Source organism: Drosophila melanogaster, chromosome 2R (assembly GCF_000001215.4).
Source record: "Drosophila melanogaster chromosome 2R".
NCBI classification, from domain to species: domain Eukaryota; kingdom Metazoa; phylum Arthropoda; class Insecta; order Diptera; family Drosophilidae; genus Drosophila; species Drosophila melanogaster.
This window is the reverse complement of record NT_033778.4, coordinates 18,796,687-18,817,506: the sequence shown is the minus strand read 5'-3', so window position 1 is coordinate 18,817,506 and position 20,820 is coordinate 18,796,687. Positions and strand designations below refer to the sequence as shown.

Here is a 20,820-nt window from a genome sequence, read left to right as displayed (position 1 = left end):
TGCTCATTTCGCTGGGCTGCAAATAAAAATGTGTAACGGATTGTAATTGGTCGAACAACACCCGCCCGATAAAATCCGACGGAGGATGTGTAATTGCATTGACTGGCAATTATTTTCAACCAATACTCCGCCCCTTCTGCCACCTGACACGTGAAAAGCGGAAAGGTGAAACAAAAACACAGATATCATACGGATTTGCCAGTGGAGCATAGCGTGATCACTTCGCTGGGGGGGGGGTTGATGGAAATTCGGTTTGGGATCGGAAAATGCTGCATCATTCGGCAACGGAAGAGCTGCTGTGCGGCAGAACTTTCCAATTTACATAAACCAATAATCGATTTGCATACGACAGGTAGCTATTTTTGCAACCGATGGATCTATTAACGGATATATTTTTGGCGCTTTGTGGCGAACCTATTGTGCCAAGCACGATATATGGGTGAATCTATAAAACATTAGGCCATCGAAACTCAATTAATTCGGTACAGCGAGCTAAGATTTCAATAATGCATAAGCCCGATTGGGTAAATGGTTAAGTAGCTTTACTAAAACCAAAGTTAGATTAGCTCTCTATGTTTGTAATGGATGTAAACAATGATATTATGGGGAATTCTGCGATCACTACGGGGATTTTTATGGGGATAAATTTCAGGCAGTCCATTTAATGGTAGTCTACTAATTATTATTTGCTTTTTTAAAGCTCATAGAATTTTTACTAAAGGTATAATCTAAAACATATAAATCATACCAAAATCTCTATTGATTGAAATTTTAAATTTTACAGTCACATTGATAGCATGAAATGTGATACTACTTCAGCGTTTTACTGACACAATCATTGGCTTTCAAAGGAGATTTGTCGTGTTATATATGATGCGACTTATAACCGTATTCGGTGTAGCGCCTTTTGATAAATTTGGAATCCCCAGTGAATTTCCTATAGAGTCGGTAGGGTATCAAAGTCTACCAAAACCTGCCAAAAAAGCTTAACGAAACTTAGTCAATCGATTCGTGACTCCGAGCATCATAACTTCGCTCTCATTGACTCGTCGTAACTCGTTTGATGAGATCGAAACCCAAACAGCGGCATCATGACAAGTGTATTAGGAGGAGATCCGTAGTCCCAACCCCCCGCCTGGTGCCGATTTTTAGATGGGACACGTTATACGTGCGGACTTAAGATCGTTTAGTACAACCATTCTGGTGCACGCGTTTGTCTGCTTCCACTGTTTAGCGACTAAAGATAATCAGTTTGTTTTCATTTCCAGGGGACATGAGACGGGCATGTGAGCAAATATCTGCCAGATACATCGACCCAACTGTCGCGAAGCTATCTAAGACACTTGTTTGCTCTGCTGACGCACCATTAGATCGAACTTTCATTTGCGGGGCCCATAAATTTGGCAATGTGATGTGCGTCTCAAGAAAAAAGTCGAAGATACAATGAGATATCTGTGTACAAAGTACGCGACGTGGTGGTAATAATAATAATAGTTGCAAGAAATTCCAGTTATTGTCTTTAAAACAAACAACACAATCGCCATATAGCGACAATAGATGGGATCCCAAACGAATTCCATTGGAGCAGCCAGGCATGAACTATGCATAACTAAGAATTTCAATCGACACCTGCTGACTGGGCGGCAGCCGAGAACATTTCTAATTGTGCCCCTTTGGATGGATGAAAGTGAAAGTGCCCTAATGTCAAGAGCACTGCACTCCACTCTAATCTCGGCCAGGAATTTCCAGATAGTTTGATAGATCGTTAAGCGCGAAGTTCCGTGGCATCCACGAGTACGGCAAGTGATCGCTTAACCAGTTTTTAAGCTACGCCACTCTGAGCTCTTTTTTTTATTCGTATTTTCGTATTTTTCGTATTTTATTTTTTGTTGATCGGGGTTTCCCTTGACGCCCAATAATTCAATCTGTGTTTACCAAAAAAGTTTCATTCACTCGCAAAGCTGAAGACCCCCAGTTAGCCGGCTGTAAATTTTCCATTGGCCCATTTCGGTGCGGCTGGTGGATTGCATGCCGTTCGCATCGCCCTCGGGATTGATACCATAGAATATATCATTATGTCAAGATCAACAAATGAGCCTCCTTTGATTGGGTGCGAGGTCCGGCCACTTGACTTGGGCGCGATGTCTTTCCCATCTACGCGTACATATGTACACTTCGTACACGGAGTCCCTGACAAGTCGGGTAATCTAAAGATGACTTCGATAAGATTCGATTTTACGGATATCTCTGCCACAACGCCCACCCCACGGGCTGTCCACGAACCGGGCAAGTGGTCTGGTTCTGGGGAATTTCTCTGTCCGCCGGATTTTGCAGTGGAGAGTGCTTTTCATGGAGTGCCTGCTGACTAGCTGGCCCGTTGGCTAGTTGGCTGAAATCTCCGGTGACGTATTTTGGAGCGTGCGAGCACGGAGCGTGTTTGAGTGGCGATCGATCGTTAGCAGCGTATAAATGGAGTCGCCGCGCCGACTCAGCGTTCAGTCGGTGTGAAAGCGCAGCGTCGTCGAGAGCGGTACTCAAGTACTCTAACTGAAACTGAACTGAATAGTTAACAACATCCTATTGAAACGACCCTATCGAAATCGGGAAGAAACGAAAGCGATTGCATCGGTTGTGAATATGTTGACATTTGCTTCGATCGCTGGCAAATATTTAATTACCACGCCGCATTAAGAACGGCCCAAGCGAAAAAGTGTTAGAACAATACAAACGGACCACCCACCAAAACAACACTGCCAAACACGCGTTTAGAAAGTAATTTATTCGAGAGAGTAAAAGCTAAAAGCCAGTAGTCATCATGAAACTCATGTGTTGCGGTGGCAGCAATGGAACCATGGACATGGAAGCCAAAAACTCTAACAAAGAGGATGAGGCCGTGGGCAAACGTAAGTGGAGCAACGCACCATGGTTAGATAACACCAATGGGTCGGTCGGTCCTTATTTTATTGCTGGTGGGAGGAAATAACCAATTTGACAAGTGGGTTGCGACAAGGGAGGCGGTTTTACTTTCCAGAAATAATAATAATGGCCAATAGTCTAATTTATTTGAAAACCCACAAAAAGCCACAGAGCGAGAATTTTAGTTGGAAAGTGATTTAACGATGTGTTGCATCATAAAAAGTTATATAAAACTAATAGTGTTGACTTTTGAGTCTTTTTTCAGTGATTTGCAAAAGCCAAAGCGATAGGCTCGAACATAAAACATCGTTTGCCGAAAGTTTTCCAAACCTGAAGTGCTGTTCGATTACGACGAACAATTAATTTTGAAGTGCGGTCAGTTTGCTAATTTCACAAAATGTGATTAAATCTTAAGTGGCAGTGACGGTTAATTATTTGCTTTTGTTATTCACCTTATTTCACTTTTTCGTTCTAACTGCATCAAGTGTTTTCATGGTGCCAAAATGTGTTTCGCTCGATGGGTGTTAGTCACTGAGCTCATTATTATTATAATTATTATTATGGTCGAAAACAGAGGCTAGTCATTAAATCTGAATTAGTTTAGTTGGGATGAAAGTGGACTGTCCACAGAACTAATCCGATAAATCGAAGAGACAGGAAGTGGCTTTGCAAATATAAATCATCAAAGTTTGTATGCAAATCGCGACCCAGGGCAAAAGTAAGAACAAACAGCTCATTATTATTATAATTATTATTATGGTCGAAAACAGAGGCTAGTCATTAAATCTGAATTAGTTTAGTTGGGATGAAAGTGGACTGTCCACAGAACTAATCCGATAAATCGAAGAGACAGGAAGTGGCTTTGCAAATATAAATCATCAAAGTTTGTATGCAAATCGCGACCCAGGGCAAAAGTAAGAACAAACACACACACACAAAGCGAATCGAATCACTTCATTTTGTGCTCTTTTTGTTTGGGTGGCAGCCAACCGGGCGTATGTGGAATTTTGAGATAAACAAACAAAACAGAATAGATCACAAAGAATGCTCCAATATGCGGGGACAGGCTGTCTGAGGCGAATCCAGTTTAGTGCCGGCAACTAATGAGCAACTATTGCACAAATACTGCTACTAAACAACAGCAAACATCGGCTACGGATTTAGATTCAGATTCAGATTCAGATTGAGATTGAGAGATACGATTCTTTGAACAATTAGAGTCGGCCGCGTATATGGCGAAAACATAAATCTCGCATATTTCCTATTATGTTCCTGCTTTGACTAAACGACTCGGCTGTCGAGGGGGAAGTGAATATGGATATTTGATGATATCTTGGAGCCAAGCCTTTAGGGATAACGCACGTGGCTAATTAAATATGCACATTTAACGCTAATAAATCGAATATCTTTATTTAGAGCTGCGTGCAATTATCGGGCGCCAAGTGGCCGGCATGCAAATTCATTAGCACTTGACAAAATGCGGGGAACTCTTCCGTCAGAGCATAAATTACACATGAACGCTCGAAATGAACAGCCAAGTTTGGATTACTTGTAATTGCATATTTAAATAATTTCACTAAATATTCAAATTGGCAAGGCAGGCGCCATGGCGCCCGCTAAATAACGCAAAAAACCTCATAACGAGACGAGGCTGACACCGCAAGTCGGGTCACAAATCACGGGTAGAACGGAAGGTTATGGAGCTGATAGGCCAACAAAGGCACTGGAAAAAATGTATGACCAAATGCACAAGTATTTAAAAAAATAAATACAATAATGTTTTACAGTCTATTTCCACTTTTCGATGCTTAAGCTAGTTGTTTTACAACCAAATACCACTTCTTCTAGTACCGTGTGGCATTCATTAGAATTCAGCCATTTGACATAGACATACATTTCCAATACCAACCTATGGAATATCCATTTCAATTTCAATTCAATTCAATTTCAAATGCAAATTTGTTACTTATTATTTTTCGTCTGCATTGTGGGTGGTTCTATCGCTTGGAAAAAACTCGCTCCGCCAGTTTTTGCTGTGCGTTCGTCTGTACCCAACCAAAAAACCCGGCTAAAATGCAGGCTTATCAGCCGTCCATCCATCCATTCGCCCAATCAACCATCCATCCGCACGGCGGCACAAGGTGGCCAAGTGAGTGGACCTTGTCTGGGGCAAGTTGTGACATCTTGCCACTTGACGGCCATTATCCCACGAACAGCAACGACACCCGGCTATCAAAGGAAACCCTATCTAGAATGTCATCGAGTGGCGCTCGCTATCTGGTCAATGTGAAACTGAAGTGCCTGGACATTTGAAAGTCGTTGGTCTTAACGTCTTCGGAGCGGAGTTTCCACCTGTCACATTCGCCATATCCTTATCAGCCATATGATAGTGGCAATAAGACCCCTAAGGCTCTGATGTGTTTACCCCAGAAGCGTGTCCAGCGGTCTTCATTCATTGAGTGACTGAACATCAGTGTGGGAAATGGAACTCAATTAAAATGCATAATTCTATTTTACTATTCCGTAATTACGATTCTAATTGCGTGACTTGTGGTTAGCAAAAGCTTTAATGTTTTGCTGCCAGTTCTTTATAGCCATTACCTACCGTAGTAAACAATAACATTGCAGCTTTGGTCAGCTTTGGCTTTTGGCGCTTGAGCTTTTGGCGCTGAATGCAAAGCTTCGCTATGTGGAATACGATCCAATTTCCAACCGCTTTCAAGTTCAAAGCTATCGGAAAACGATTTGAAAATAGCGGCTAGGCAATAAATCGCAGATAATTTAGGATCTGTGATAGGATCGTAACATTCGGTGACCGTGTGATCAGCATAATGCCTAAATTGGTTACATCAAAAGCTGGAGATTAGGTGGAACCCCTTCAGGGTTTGAAAATGGGTTTGTGTTTTGGGGTGGTGGAGGTGGGGGTGCAACTGCCACGCGCTCTTACACTGTCAACAAATCAGAGCGACAGCCAACGTCACAGATACAGATACAGATACAGCTGTAGCCGCGAGCTGTAGCTCAACCAAATACAGATAGGCTTACCCACATAGCCACACGACTACTGGGCGATGCTGGTTAGATGATCTGACTATTTGCGTAAAGCACCTGCTGATGCTCCGCCAAGAAGCCATCAGTTAGTGAGCAGGCTCCAAGCCGAACGGTAGTGCCTTTGCCTTAAATTCCACACACTACATATTCATAGTTACTAACTAAACCAAATCCAAGTATGGTTACCACTGTGAAGAATCGTCGCTTTGAGGATGAAGGTGGGTCCTGATTTAAGGGGTTTTACAAAGAACTTAAAAGACATTAAGCTTAGTTAAGGAAAGAAGTACCTTTAGGTGATTCTTAAAACATAAAGTCATATCTTTTTGTATGCAATATGCAATTAAATAAATAACTGCCATCCAATTTTTGTTTCATAAAGCATGAAAACTCACATTACAACCCGATTTCTAAATTTATTTATAATTGAAAGTAATATATTTTTTACGACTATTTTCAAACTTTTTAAATCGACTGCAAAATAATTCCAACATTGCCACAGCTTCTTTCCCCTTGCTCGAAAAATATATATTTACTATAAACAGCTCTAAACAGGCAAAAAATTGCGTTGAACTCTTATCAGCGATGATAACAGAATATCCATAAAAGACGAGCCCCCAAATTCAGTTAGAATGCATAGAAGCGAAAATGGGGATTAATTCGGGATTTTTAAATAGCTCGGTGTAAAGCGGTTGTAACTGCTTTTTTATGGCCCACTCACAGCTAGTTAATCTCTGTCAGCAAACTCGAGATTAAACAAACACCGAACATTAGCCCACAACTACAATACATAGAGATATAGTTTTATATCTCAGTAACTTGGGGCCAAAGGGTTGGAAAGTGGGTGGTGGTTAGGTGGTTCGGAGGCGCAGACATAGCCGCTGAAGTGTGGCCGACAATTGGGCGCCATATCTATGAATGGAATTTTTTTCGTAATCCAGAAACCAGAAACAGAAGCCGCCCCCCCCCCCAAAATGCAAATAGAAAGGCAAATAATTGTATATCCAGTGCTTGTCTGGCTGATAAGGGATGATAAATTTAGGCGTAAATTACGCCTGAAATGGTAGAAATAACTACTATAGCATGTAGTCTCTCAGTTATAAATCCATTCAGTTGGGGGCCCGATCTCGGATCTGTGGGCCTTAGAATGACCGTGTCTTGGCCACAAGCGACCTACAGGTGACCTACAGAGACAGCCCCACAGTCATAACATTTAGGTACATGTGCCTCTGATAATGCGGCTGATAATGCGACTGATTAGGAATGCTAATCGATGGGTGATTGCCCATTGACTGGGCTGAAGATCAATATAGGTGTCAGATTACCGAAACTTACCTAATCGATTGCGTTCTGATTCCTTTCAGACTCCGGCTTGGGTGTCCGTCACTTCCAGGTCTTACTGCTATTCTTTGCCCTTACGGTGGCCTATGGCTGCCGAGTCAACCTCTCCGTGGCTGTGGTGGCCATGACCGATGCCGCCTCCGTCAATCCCGATTTTCCCGTAAGTACATATATGGCGAAGTCAGTAATGAAGTTAGCAGAATACTAAATTACTATTGCTTTCCAGGAGTATAATTGGTCGGAGAAGACGAAATCCCTGCTGCTGAGCAGCTTCTTCTGGGGCTATGTGATCACCCAGGTGCCAGCTGGTCAATTGGCTCGCAAATATGGCGGCAAAGTGATGATCCTGTCGGGACTGGCCATCTGCTCGATCCTGAACATCCTGACACCCATTTGCGCAAAGATCGGAGGCTGGCAGCTGGTCTGCGCCCTACGAGTGGTGGAAGGTCTGTGCCAGGGCGTGGTCTTTCCCTCAACCCACACGATCCTCTCCCAATGGGCACCGCCCAAGGAGCGTGCCACGTTGGGAACCTGTGCCTACTCGGGTAACCAGTTCGGAACGATTCTCATGCTGGCCACCAGTGGAGTGATTGCAGCCTCGCCAATCGGCTGGCCCAGCATCTTCTATATCTCTGGAGGAATCGGATGCGTGTGGTCGGTGGTGTACTTCTTCTTCGGCGCAGGATCGCCACAAGAGTGCAAGTCCATTTCGGCGGAGGAGAAGAAGCTGATCGAGATGTCGCAGGCCGACGAGGTGAGCGGTGGCCAGGAACAGCCGAAGGAGCAGTTGCCCACGCCCTGGCTGAGCTTCTTCACTTCACCCGCTTTCCTCGTCCTGATCGTCTCACACTCGGTGCACAACTGGGGTTTCTGGACCCTGCTCACCGAGATCCCCAGCTACATGAAGAACATCCTGGGCAAGGACATCAAGTCGAATGCTCTTCTCTCCTCGCTGCCCTACGTCTGCATGTTCGCCATGTCCTTTGTATTCTCGTCGATATCCGCACAGTTGAACAACCGCAACTGCATTTCAAGGTCTACGAGCAGGAAGCTCTTCAACTCCATTGGTCTGTGGATTCCTATGGTCACCTTGGTTGGCCTTGGCTATGTGAACCCAGATCAGTCGGAACTGGCTGTGGTCCTACTCTGTTTCACCGTGGGCATGAATGGAGCGACCTACCTGGGCTTCAACACGAACCACATCGATCTGTCGCCCAACTTCGCTGGCATCCTCATGGGCATCACCAACGGCGTGGCCAACATTATGAGCATCATTGCTCCGCTGATCGTCGGATTCATTGTCACAAATGAGGTGAGTTCACAATCGATTTGTAATCATTATATCCTTGCCTGATATCCTTGTCAGGATAATTATTTTATTGAATGCCTTGACTAAACCCCCAATCTCCTGCTACCTTTTTCCAGCACGATCCCGAGCAGTGGCGCATTGTGTTCTTCATTGCAGCCGGATTCTACCTGGTGGGCAATACTCTGTACGTGATCTTCGGCAAGGCGAATGTCCAGCCCTGGAACGATCCTCCGGCGAAGCCTCGTCGCAACTCCACGCCCCAGGTGGAGTCGCAGCACTAGATGAAGCTTTGAGCTTGGGTTTATTTAAATGGTTACCGAAACTACTAGTCAGCTAGTTCCGCTCTCCTTCAAATCCAAAACTATCAATCCTATTTGCAGCCAGGTGCAATGCATTCTCGCATTCGCCGTGTATATTTGTAAATTGTATTTGTTAACTGTGACTATTTCGTATTTGCATTCCACTCGTCTTAAGTTTTAGTTTGTTAATACTATGTGATAAGAATACCCATGCAAAAAATAAGAAAACAAAAATTACAAAAAAAAAAAAAACAATAAAAAGAGCATGAGCAACATGTGAAAAGAAAACCGCAGAGATGTTTGATTCCCACATGTGGTGGGTCTTTAATGTGGGTGGGAACTGCTCGATTTTGAAGGTCAGGTAAATTAAAATTATTCGTTCATCTATTTTGAGTAAAGTGCTCAAGATCAATCATAATCTTAGAAATGTTTCCAACACTTTCGTTTTGCATTCTCTGAAGTTTTTTAACTATGATATTTTATTGTTTTTGGAAACGGTCTTATGATCAGCTCAAGTAAAAATGTTTAGTTCCTAATTCTGAGGATTTCTTTGTGCAAAATCAATAGTTACCTATACTAATAGCAGGCCCCAACTAAATAGCAAACTTTTGAATTGAAAAAATATTCTAAATTATGAAAATCTGCTTACTTTAACATTTTCGTCTACTTATACTAGTAATTGCTTGACGATTTTCTGAATGAAGGAGCAAACAATGAAACTTTGGATTTGGTTTACAAAACGCCCCAAAAAGTATGCTTTAAAAGTAGAGATCGTTGTGGAGAAATCTTGTACAGTGTAAGCTGCATATACATGTAGAATACATGTAGAATTAGCTCATGTAAACAGAAGTTACCAGGTGATCAACCTCAACGTCTTTATCATTAGGTACGTAAATCTGATGTTTTGGTTATGGAATAAAATTTGCTTTCAATAAAAAAAAATCACGTGCTGAGAACGACCTGTACATTCCAACGCTTTGCTGACGCAGCAAAGATTGCAGACTTGAAAACGCAGATTTGAGTTAAATACTTTATACTCTAGACTCCGCCAGCAGATAAAGTTGGATCACAAAACAAAGACGAGCTGGCAAATCAATTTTGCAATCACTTAATCCCTATTTCGAGCGTATCTCTCACATTTGAGTGCCGTGCACATTTTATAGCTTCGAACTCGGCGGGCGAATGAAAAGTGGGGGACAAGGCGGCTTGGGTTGCGGGATGGGGGGCAAATTCCACTGGCGGGGCGAACTTGTTGATAAGCGGAATTTGAATAAATGCCTTTTTTCCAAGCACGCGATATGAACAATGGCAGTGTTACGTATGAGACGACTTCAGTATATATTTACTTTTATATATATATTTACACATGTATTTTTAGCTATGTGACGGGAGTGAGCGAGTATTTGAGTCAACACAATTTAAATTTGATTCCCAGTAAAACTATCATTTCGAATCGGATCTCGTGCTGGGTAAGTTACGAGTTCTGGGCGCTTCAGCAATTTTCATTCGCCAAGCACATGTGCAGGAATCTTGATCTCTTTAGCAATCTCACGATAAGGGAATCCATTAAATGCCCATTTAAAGGAGTTTATTTTTATGAAATCTGAAGAGATCTTATCAAGTCGCAATAAAACCGCGCAACGTTACCGACCAAGTAATGTTGAACACTGCAAAAAAAGGGTAATATATTGTACGATTAAAATAATTAATATTATAATATATAGTAGATAATTCTCTGGCTAATAAAATGCGTTAGCTGCAACATTAAGTAAAAAAAAAGAAATGTATCATTGTGGCATTATTATTAAAAGATTTCAAGGAAGTGAGATTTTCAGTTTCCTCGGTGTATGGTCTTGATTAGGTTTCTGGCCTCGGTTTTTGGCCATCATCGTAAACTGGTTGGATGGGAAGGGGGGCCCGAAATCAAGTGTGCAAATCTCGACCAGAATGGGGAATGAGCAATGCGTGATAGTCGGCCGACTCAATATGAATCGGCAGTTTCTCGCGTGTCTCTCTCAGCGGCGCTCCCCAATGGTGAAATCATGGATAGCGCACCCATGGGTCTCCAACTTCCCCCGATCTTGTCCCGAACTCGCTGCCCCCACCGCTAAAGTGCCAAGAATGGCAAACTCATTTCGCGACTCGTTTTTCACATAAAAAATATACGAAGAGAGCAGCGGGAGCGGGAGAGCCAGCACATGGTTATCACGTGAACGAGGCTCCAAGCGTTGGAATCGGGTGCCTTCGTCGTGTGCGGGAAACGTGATCAAAGATCGGCCGAGAGAGTCCCCTCTCTCTTTCGGGCTGTGTGTGCGCATGTGTGTGTGCGTGTGTTGGTGTGAATCGGATTGGGGCCTGCAAAATGGCAAAAACAATTAGCACAGCGCGGCGCCCCATTCTCTCTCTCGATCACATTCTTTGTGCCCCTCTCTTTCGCCCACTCTCTCTCTCTCTGTCTCTGTCTTTAAGGTTATCGCTTAATCATTTTTGCACTGTTAACGCAAATAAATGTTGTTTGTTGTTGTTTTTTTGCCACAAATTATATTCGTATTTATATTCAAGCAAGTATTCAGCTGTCTGTGCGGCGATAATGAATTGTTCATTTCCATTTCACAACCAACTCGATGCCGCTTTAAACTAATTTTCAATCCTATTCACATTTGCCCAGTCATCTTGAGCACCTTTCGCCTGATCTTTGGATCTGGGCCTTACCACAATGTAGCTAGATAGTGACTAGATAGTTTTAGTGATGTGCCCATGATGTCACGCCGCAGGTGATAAATCAGCGCTACTGTTGGAGTCGCCTGCAAATGATAACACAATTGCGCTTCCACAATAAAATACACATATTACCTTTCTTTATGGCTCCTCCAAATCTTCCGTGCGATAAGATTCTAGAAAAGAGATTCTGCAGTCGCACTGCGGCCACGCGAGATTTGTCGAGTGACTCAAGGCAATTGGTTCTTTTTTTTCCACCTCCGGCGGAAATAACCGCTCCCAAATGATCTATTTATAAGAGATTGTCGCTCTGTCCAACCGGCCGCAATTAAATTGAATAAAAATGTGAATAAATTTTTTCCGCAAATACGCATCTTTGAGTGTTTGCCAATTGGCTGACCCACAGACATTTTTCCGCGGCCTCCGATGACAGGGTGCTAATAGAGGGCCACGCCCCCGAATTTGCCACACCCACCTGGCTGGATCAATACCCACTTGCATATAGAATATTCGATAAAAGTTTCCAGTGGACCCACGCTAATTGAAATTGGCGGGTAGCAGTGGACAATGGACAATTGCCCGCTGATTGGACACAATTCAATTACCTCGCCGCCGACAGTCGGTAACTCAAATATGCTATAGGAATTCACACAATCACCATCGATTTGATCCCCCGCTGTAATGAGGCATTTGCCCAAACATTTAGATGCCACCGAAATATAAATTCCAATATTGTGATCGATTTATTTTGACTTGTTTGCTCGCAAAGCACTCGCAGTCTGGTCAAAAACAATCGACGATGGAATACTCTATTCAATTTATTCGAATTTATTGCCTGCCCAACGGCAACTGATATTGATCAACGTTAATTACTGCTATCTTTAGGAATGGAAAACTTTCTGCTATTTAAAGATGTTGGGTAACTGATCGGTTTCTTTTTTCACGGATAGTTAGCCCAGTTAGGAGGTATATAATTGGTAGAAAATGTTATGTATTTTATGAATTTTGTTTATAACGTTATTTAGGCACACATGTAAATAATAAAACTCATTATTACATACCTACAGATTGTTTTTAGATACATTTATTTTTCTAAGAATTTTAGACAATATTGCAGCTAGAATGATAAGGATCATGTGCACCCTATTATGAGCTATACCCTCTAGAAAGGGTGTGTCAACAAAGACAAATTTCCATAGAACAACATTTGCGGAGAGCATTAAAATGCTGTTGGCGCCATCGCCTCAAACAATGTCCAAGTGTCCCGGGGACATCATGATTAGCACTGGAAAAAAACTCCCGACGGCCACTGGCCAGGAGCCAGAACCATCCACACAGATGGGTGTACACAACATCATCCGCTTGCAATTAGCCCGTTTAGAGGGTTTTTGTTTGGTTACACCTGGCGTATACGTAATGCAGCGTAAATAATTTTCCAGCTGAGCGATATGTATTCGAACAATTCGTGTAAGAAGAAAAGGCTGCATATTAATTAGTCGAGAACAGGGCTCACATGTCGGGGTGCGCCATATGGTATAATTCATCCAAACCCTGCACCTGACCACCCAACCCCCCATTTTCCTCGCCAAATAGTTGACGTCAAGCGGACTAACTGACTGTTTACCATTCATCGGGCGATAAGCAGAATAAGCTGTACTCTGCTGTAACAATCGCATCCATCAGTGCCTGCCTTTTCGAGTGGGCGTGTCATCCGATTAGATTGCCATCCAGTGGAAGTTCCATCGCATTCTCTAAATTTAGCCAGCCATAAATCCGAATTTCGACCAAATCACTTACTAAAAACCGTCCCATTAGAGACGATGGCTGATTCTTTAGCCGCAGATCCGGTGCAGATAGCCGGGTTATGGATTGGGTCCCGGGGGCTTGGCTAATCGAATGCCCTCCCGAAATCGGAAACCGATAACGTGCAAGTGTCTCGAGATTCGCGATCCAGGCAGTCGACACATGAACGTGCCTTGAAACGTGTCTGCCATGTGCCAAAATCAAACAAAATGCACTGAAAACAAATAAATATAGTATATCATATGTGCAATGGTCTGGGCACTGTTAATTAAACTAAACAAATTATACAATTACTAAGCTTGATAATATAAACTTTTAAAATAAATGAATATTCTTTTTTCATTTTAGATATCCTGTCAAGCCAAGACATATTCAAAGGATGTTTACTTTGATGTTTACGTCATTACTTTGGTTTAAAGTCGAATATCTGCATTTATCTTTCGTTTCCTTTCTTAAATTCCAAAAAATGTTTACTTTTAACCATATGCGTACAATTTATTATTTCTTTGTGTGTAAAAACGGGAAAGGGGGGTGGAGCCTTATCAGACAGCGGCTGTCGTCATTGGCCCCTGACTCCTGCGCCTGCCCCGCCGCCAGGCCCCCATCCCTGCGTCGATTGTCAGAATCAGAATGAATTTGCAGAGTGTTTCCTGGGGGGAAATGTGGGCAGAAGTGGGTTGCGGAGTGGGGATCGCCGGTGGTCGGCTTATTTACTTAGTCGAAAATCAAAGTCTGAAGTGTCGGGCGCTGATAAGCATAAATAATTTGTTTAAAACATTTCATTTTCAGCAATTATATTTTGATAAGACGTGTGTGTGTGCGAGAAAAGCAATAAGAACAATAAACTAGAGTACCATAAAAACAAGTGAAGTAATTAAAGTGGGAGAAACCGGGCAAAATTTCGTGTCGACTTGAAATGAAAATTGCATTGATCAAAGGGTCCGTGCATGAAGGGTGTCCATCGATCAAGCAGCGCCTTGTAATGGATCGTCTCGAGGCTGGGTTATGTCATTAGCCGGCCAGGGCACACAGAGAGTGTTCTCAGAATTCAGATGGAATGGCACTAGGATGAGGCTACTTCATTCTTATCAGGGGAACGCGATGACCTCGCCTGAGGTTTTTGTGGCACGTTATCTTCGGTTGACGGGCGATGTTGTTTACCTAGGATACCGCAGGTTGCAGTCCATTCATGCCTCTAGTCGGAATTTGTATCTGGAAGATACCAGATTCGCCGAACAGAGGGCGCACTCTCCCTCTCTCTCTCTCTCTGTTTCAGAAAGAGAAAGAGAGAAGCTGAGCAAACGATCTGTGACTAATGTTACAGCGCGCTGCAGGCACAATACCCAGAAATCCGAGGTCCGCGGAGCGGATGGCGGTAACCACTTGGCCTGAACTGATAACCATGTGCTGGTCTTGGTGTTGTTTACTTACTCCCGTTCGTTCGCCGGTTCACCCAGAGAGAAATCCACATAGAAGCACACACACACACACACACATGCACAGATGTGCGCGGTGTATCTGTGAGTGCCAGCGTGTTCGGTTTGACTGATAGCGGAATTGGAACTCACGCGATACAGCACGCGCTCTCTCCGGCGATTTGCGAGTGTTGGTGAGAGCGGCTGGGTCCGAGTTCGATCATATTTATAAAAGAATCGACCACCGCCAGCTACTCAAGCAGTCGCAGTCGTTCGCCAGAACGTTCAATACCCGCTCGTCCGCTGAACAACTAGTATACGCAGAGTTTTGAAAAGACCTACGGTCAGAATCAATTTCTGGATCCGTAATCGTTTCGCTTTTCGCTATTCGAACTAATAGGGAAAAAACGCGCAAAGAAAATCGCGTGCACACACATGTGCGGCAACTTCATGACGGAACCGGAAAACGCTGCGTGAGAAATCGAAAAATTCCAGTGACCCAAACGCGAACGGTAACGTTTCGAAAGAGAAGCAACAAAAGTCAAATAAGATATATCAGATATATACATACACTCAACCCGCGCCGCACACATGACAACTGCATTGACCATGGTGAAAACGGGTGGTAAATACGCCAACGGTGAGTAGAACACGCCCCCACCGGAGATCCACTAGGCCCACCTCCAAAGCTCCATCTCCCATCGCCGATCTCTGCCAGCCAGCCACATGCATCATATAACAACTGTCCAAAGCACGTGTCTTATGTAAGCGTCGCGATCGTTCGACTTGATCCGAGCTCGTGTTGCCGGAAACCGCTTAATTGGTTCTCTAACAGCACTCCCATATTCCATCTCGATCTCTATCTGAGTCGCCAGCTCGCTCCATTTCTAGAATCACTACCTTTTGTTTTTGTTTGTTGTTTTGTTGAAATGTGCAACTGCTGAATTGTTGAACTGGAAGCGATGCTTCAGCGATTCAGAAATATGTATCTGAAATAATTTTGCAGCTGTACAGACAGCAGACGACCTCCACTGCACCGAAATGCATCCTCCGAGATACAATTAAATTTTTTCCTCAATTTATTTACGTGCGTTGCTGTTTTCTTTGATTTTTAGTTACGCTGACAAACAAAATAAAATCACATTTTAGCACTTTTGGGTGATAAAAATAAACAAAAACGAAGAAAAACAAGAAAATAGAGATAGAATAGAGCGGTGGCAGTGGCAGTATATCTGCGCCAATGAAATTAAGAATTTTAAATAGATCCCCCCATGTGCCGGGCATGTGGGGGAGGGTGGTGGCATCGGGATGGGCAATAGACAGTTTAGTCAGCTGATAAGCCATAAACCCAAAGACAAATTCCCGACTGTAAACTGGTCCGCCCATCTGTACACTTTACACGTTCCAAGTGCATGTGCGTCTCTCATCACTTGGCTTTTCGCAGGGCCCAACGGTAAACATAATGGTTGCTTGGGTGGGTGTTGATATAGCGGGAAAAACGACGCTGTAAGCGGCGATTATCTTATCACAGCTCGGATGCCTCCGTCCGCGCCTGGAAAACTCGGCGGCGGTTCCAGTTTTATCGGGGCCCCAGCTATCGGTTATCAATGCGGCACACTTGACTCACTTAGTGCTGTGTGTCCTTCGATTGTCCCGCCCCACTAATGGGCAGAAATGTCGGTGACTGTACCATCGGACCGTAGGACCGACCGACCGGCAATCAATCAAAATATACGCGAATATACTATAAATGGCCACCAATAAACACTCCAAGCAAGCTGGTGCTCTGCCTTTATGGCGGCTCATAAATGCTGATTGATTTGGCTCGTCGACATGTATATATTCGCCCGAAAATTAGTTTGCAATCGTTATTGTGATCGTTGTCTGATTCTTTTCCTGGGCCTCTCCGCCGCGAGACAAAAAGCTCTATATCTTGGCCATAAATTTGATGGGGCATTACGCCTAAGGGGAAGAAGACATTGCGCAAATAAATTTAAAAACGTGTCAGATAAAGCGTTCTCACTCGACCACGAGTCATCGCATTTAACACGATACAATCGCACCGAAAGAGACGGCGCGTTTGCGGTCGAAAGAGAGGGGGCGAGCGACAGAGAGAAAGAGAGAGAGAGAGATATATATAGATAGAGGGAGCGCCACTGAACAAGAGGAAATGGAAGTGGAAGAGAGAGCTCAAAGTTCGGTCAGTTTGGTTTTCGGACAGCAATTCAAATGTGAAATTACTGGAAACACAGTAAAACTCGTATAGCTTGAATCACCATTTAAGGTCTTATTCAGGAGAAAATATTTATGGAAGTTAAGCTGTACCAAAAAGTCTTAGCAAGACTTGGTTTTTTTTTATCAGCTAAAGTTGTTATCAAAACTTAATTTTTAGAAATTTTTTTATTTCGAAATTCGGAGTATGATCGTTTATTATTTCACGTGATAGTTACAAAAATTTATGAAATATCACATTTTAAATATTCAAACTGTAGAGACTTTCGACTGTAGCTGTAATTAATGGTTTGCAATCAAACCCCAGCTCGGGGTTCAATAGACCCCAGTGCCGTGTAAGGCCGCGTTGCAAGGTTGCCAGTGGTGAGGCGGTGTTGCAATGTGCACCACCCTGCCACCGCCTACCGGCTGTCAGCCCACACTCCTATTTATAAAGACTAAGCCATTTATGGCGAGCCAAAGTCGGGTTTAAAAATAGCCAAATGCACGAAAACAAATCCGCGTAAGGCAGAGACCAGGCCAGGAAAGAGCTAACCATGTGTGTGTACAATGTATGATGGCATATGCCGCGGCCGAGGGATCGTCGTCACGTGAGGATCGGCCGATCGATCGGCCGGTTGCCCCGAAACAGGTAGTGTGTTTGTGCGTTTGTGCACATGTACCTTATACTCTATACTTTTGAGGTGGGGTACATATAGTACAGCACCGTCTCGCTGCATTTTACACGACAATAACAAAGAGGAGGTCTCACAAAGTCCAATGCTCGATTCTCAGTGTTCGCAGCCAAGTTTTGGTCGAGTGGGTGTCTCTGTATATGTACATATGTGATGTTACCACCCATCTCTCTCTGGCCCGCTGGCAAGTGCGTGCGTGAACAAGATTTTGACATAGTCAAAGTGTTTTATAAATAAACGCGCCCCACATACTTACATGGCTACCAGTTTGGGGCTTACGGAGCGGCCAACTCGCAGAGAAAGAGAGATTGAGAGAGACAGTGAGCTCCGCGCTCGTTGATTTTGATAAGGCGCCGCGAGAGAGCGAGACGGAGTAAAAGCGCCACATGTGAAGCACGCCCCAACCCCTCACCAACCGTCACCAATGCTCCCCACTTCGTAGACCCTATGGCATAACCAACTGATCCGATCTCTCTTTCCTATTACAGAGAAATTCTTCGGGGTGAGGCATGTGCAGTGCATCCTGTGCTTCTTCTGCCTCGCGATGAGCTACGCTTGGCGGGTGAACCTCAGTGTGGCCCTGGTGGCCATGACGGACAACAGCACCTCCCTAGCTCAGAACAACACCAATACCGGAGTGGCGCCAAGCGAACCCGGTTTTGATTTCTTTAATTCCGAGGTAAGTGCCGGAAGCTCCCAAACAACCGATCTCTAATGATTCGAAACTCTCCAAACGATCTGAAACTTCGTATTCAAATGTATTTTGAGTTGTTACTCATGCAATTTTTATAATCATTACAACAAAATATTACATTAAATCACATACACATACTATGTGGTTTTTGAGGTTTATCGTTTGAACTTGAAGTTCGCTTTTTCAAGCATATGTTTCCTATGTTTTGGAGGTTTCTAGAGCTATTCACCCGTACCCTATCTTACCAGTACTATTCTATTCACAGCGCTACTACAACTTCACCCAGAAGGAGAAGGGCAACCTGCAGGCCAGTTTCTTCTTTGGCTACATCGTGACCCAAGTGCCAGGTGGTTATATCGCCCAGCGCTATGGAGCCAAGACCATGCTGATGTACGGATTGGGTATAGCCGCTTTGATCACGATGCTCTCGCCGATGTCCCTGCAATTCGGATGGGTCGCCCTTGCCGTGATGCGATTCGTGATGGGCCTGGCCCAGGGTGCAGTACATCCGGCCACGCATGCGCTTTTGGCCAAGTGGTCGCCCGCGGATGAGCGAGGAATGCTGGGAACACTCTGCTACTCGGGCGCCCAGTTCGGAACGGTGGTGATGCTGGCCACTAGCGGTTTCATTGCCGACTCCGTCTTGGGCTGGCCGAGTATCTTCTATTTGGGCGGAGCATGCGGCTTTATTTGGATGGTTTTCTGGTACCTATTCTCGGCCAGCACGCCGGAGGAACACCGTCTGATTTCGCCCGGAGAGCTGAAGTACATTACGGATTCGCGGAGCGATGGCAAGATGCAATCCGCCGAGAAACTGGCACCCACGCCCTGGAAGGCCATCTTTAGTTCCCTGCCCTTCCTGTCTCTGCTGGTGGTGCACTGCACCCACATTTTCGGTTACTGGCTGCTGCTCATGCAGATTCCCACGTACATGAAGAAGATCTACCACGTGGACATCAAGAAGGGTGCGCTGCTCTCCTCCCTACCCTACATGGTGATGCTGCTCCTCAGCTTCTTTTTCGTCTGGCTATCCAAAGTGCTCCAAAAGAAGGAAGGCATGTCTCTGTCCTTCAACCGCAAGATTTTCAACAGCATTGGCCATTGGATACCTATGCTCTCGCTGATCGCGCTAGGTTATGTGCCGGCGGATAATGCTCCACTGGCGGTAACACTGCTCACCCTAACGGTGGGAATCAGCGGAGCCACCTATCTGGGCTTCCAGGTGAACCACATCGATCTGTCCCCGAATTACGCCGGAACCCTGATGGGCATTACGAATTGTGCGGCAAACGTGATGAGTGGAATCGCACCAGTGATCGTGGGACAGATTGTCGTCGATGAGGTGAGTTGATTGGCCCTGATATGGCAGTGAATCCCAATTAACTCTCGTTTTTATCTTTAGACAAGCGTAACTGAGTGGCGATTGGTGTTCCTGCTGGCTGCCGCCTTCTACTTCTTGGGCAATCTTCTCTTCGTCATATTTGGACGCACGGAGGTGCAATGGTGGGACTCCCCACGGGACAATAAGGAGGATGCGGAGCAGGGCACGCCTCTGGCGCCCAATGGCCAGGTCAAATAGAGCCTGGGATGGCATGTTCATACCGCATCCAGAATCATCCGGGCTGTTGTTTCTTAGATTCGTAGGCGTAGTTAGTTAGTTAGACACCAGACAAGCTGAAAGTTAACTTTAGTGACGATCGCGTGCTTCCATTAGCGATATTATACGGTAATTGCTTAGTCCTAAGGCAGCGTAAATTATTATTGTTTGCAGTATTTCCATAATGTACATAATCCAAAAAAAGAAAGAAAGAAAGAAACACAAACTATCAATCAAACCAATTAAACGTGCAACTTGAGAATACGTTCAGTGTAAATAGGGACAAAGCCCGCGGCGAGCTGCAGCATCAACTCTAGTAATTGTTATGTTTTAGTTTTAAGTTAGGCATTAGCGAAAACTTGTGATGAAAAAAGTAAACTAAAAAAGGCAAAAAATGAATAATGAAGACAACACTAGCCATGAATAAAGCAGCTCACTTCGCAGCTGTGAAAGAGTCAAAATGTAACGAAATCATTTGTGTTTTATTTGAACTGGGGTTTGAATTTGATAGTCCGACACTTGTTGCTATCGATTGAATTGCACTATCAACCCTAATGGAACTATCGAATAGTAGCGTTGAATTATGAGATTTCTTCACTAGTTGGTTTTGGTTATGTTAGTATCTTATTGATTTTAATAATAATAGTAATAATAATTAGAAAGACAGGCTTTTATGCTTGTTATGAACATTTTGTTTAACAATATACAAGTTTTAAACTGCAGTCCACCCTAATCTATCGTTGCACTTGTTGAAGCAATAGTGTCGATAGTGCC

At 44.0% G+C, this 20,820-nt stretch overlaps 2 protein-coding genes and 3 long non-coding RNA genes across 10 annotated transcripts; 3 read left to right on the top strand and 2 right to left on the bottom strand.

The window, feature by feature from the left end:
• The first annotated feature begins 1,054 nt into the window (after window positions 1-1,054).
• Window positions 1,055-1,853, top strand: lncRNA:CR46234 (long non-coding RNA:CR46234). Of its 2 annotated transcripts, none has more exons than NR_133132.1 (2): window positions 1,055-1,184; window positions 1,269-1,853. It is a non-coding gene; the product is annotated as a long non-coding RNA:CR46234 (long non-coding RNA). The 2 variants fall into 2 exon arrangements; NR_133133.1 differs by having other exon boundaries at window positions 1,055-1,203.
• A 12-nt stretch (window positions 1,854-1,865) lies between these two features.
• Window positions 1,866-2,569, bottom strand: lncRNA:CR43418 (long non-coding RNA:CR43418). Its single transcript, NR_048142.1, has one exon. It is a non-coding gene; the product is annotated as a long non-coding RNA:CR43418 (long non-coding RNA).
• On the top strand, window positions 2,488-9,151 carry CG15096 (uncharacterized protein). 2 transcript variants are annotated; one of them, NM_137532.3, is made up of 4 exons: window positions 2,488-2,903; window positions 7,329-7,465; window positions 7,532-8,617; window positions 8,731-9,151. In NM_137532.3, exons 1-4 carry the CDS (start codon window positions 2,816-2,818, stop codon window positions 8,893-8,895), a joined length of 1,476 nt encoding a protein of 491 aa, NP_611376.1. In that variant the 5' UTR covers window positions 2,488-2,815; the 3' UTR covers window positions 8,896-9,151. The 2 variants fall into 2 exon arrangements, with proteins under 2 accessions (NP_611376.1, NP_725830.1); NM_166310.2 differs by lacking the exon at window positions 2,488-2,903 and adding an exon at window positions 6,047-6,185.
• Window positions 9,152-10,311: 1,160 nt separating this feature from the next.
• On the bottom strand, window positions 10,312-11,912 carry lncRNA:CR44468 (long non-coding RNA:CR44468). 2 transcript variants are annotated; one of them, NR_124619.1, is made up of 2 exons: window positions 11,767-11,912; window positions 10,312-10,580 (listed from the first exon to the last, which is right to left on the bottom strand). It is a non-coding gene; the product is annotated as a long non-coding RNA:CR44468 (long non-coding RNA). The 2 variants fall into 2 exon arrangements; NR_124618.1 differs by having other exon boundaries at window positions 10,312-11,912.
• Window positions 11,913-13,779: 1,867 nt separating this feature from the next.
• Window positions 13,780-20,532, top strand: MFS14 (Major Facilitator Superfamily Transporter 14). 3 transcript variants are annotated; one of them, NM_166309.1, is made up of 5 exons: window positions 13,780-13,852; window positions 14,224-15,489; window positions 18,244-18,434; window positions 18,715-19,791; window positions 19,852-20,243. In NM_166309.1, exons 2-5 carry the CDS (start codon window positions 15,441-15,443, stop codon window positions 20,026-20,028), a joined length of 1,494 nt encoding a protein of 497 aa, NP_725829.2. In that variant the 5' UTR covers window positions 13,780-13,852; window positions 14,224-15,440; the 3' UTR covers window positions 20,029-20,243. The 3 variants fall into 3 exon arrangements, with proteins under 3 accessions (NP_725829.2, NP_001286591.1, NP_652038.2); NM_001299662.1 differs by lacking the exon at window positions 13,780-13,852 and having other exon boundaries at window positions 15,102-15,489; window positions 19,852-20,532; NM_143781.3 differs by lacking the exon at window positions 13,780-13,852 and having other exon boundaries at window positions 15,102-15,489.
• The last annotated feature ends 288 nt before the right edge of the window (window positions 20,533-20,820 follow it).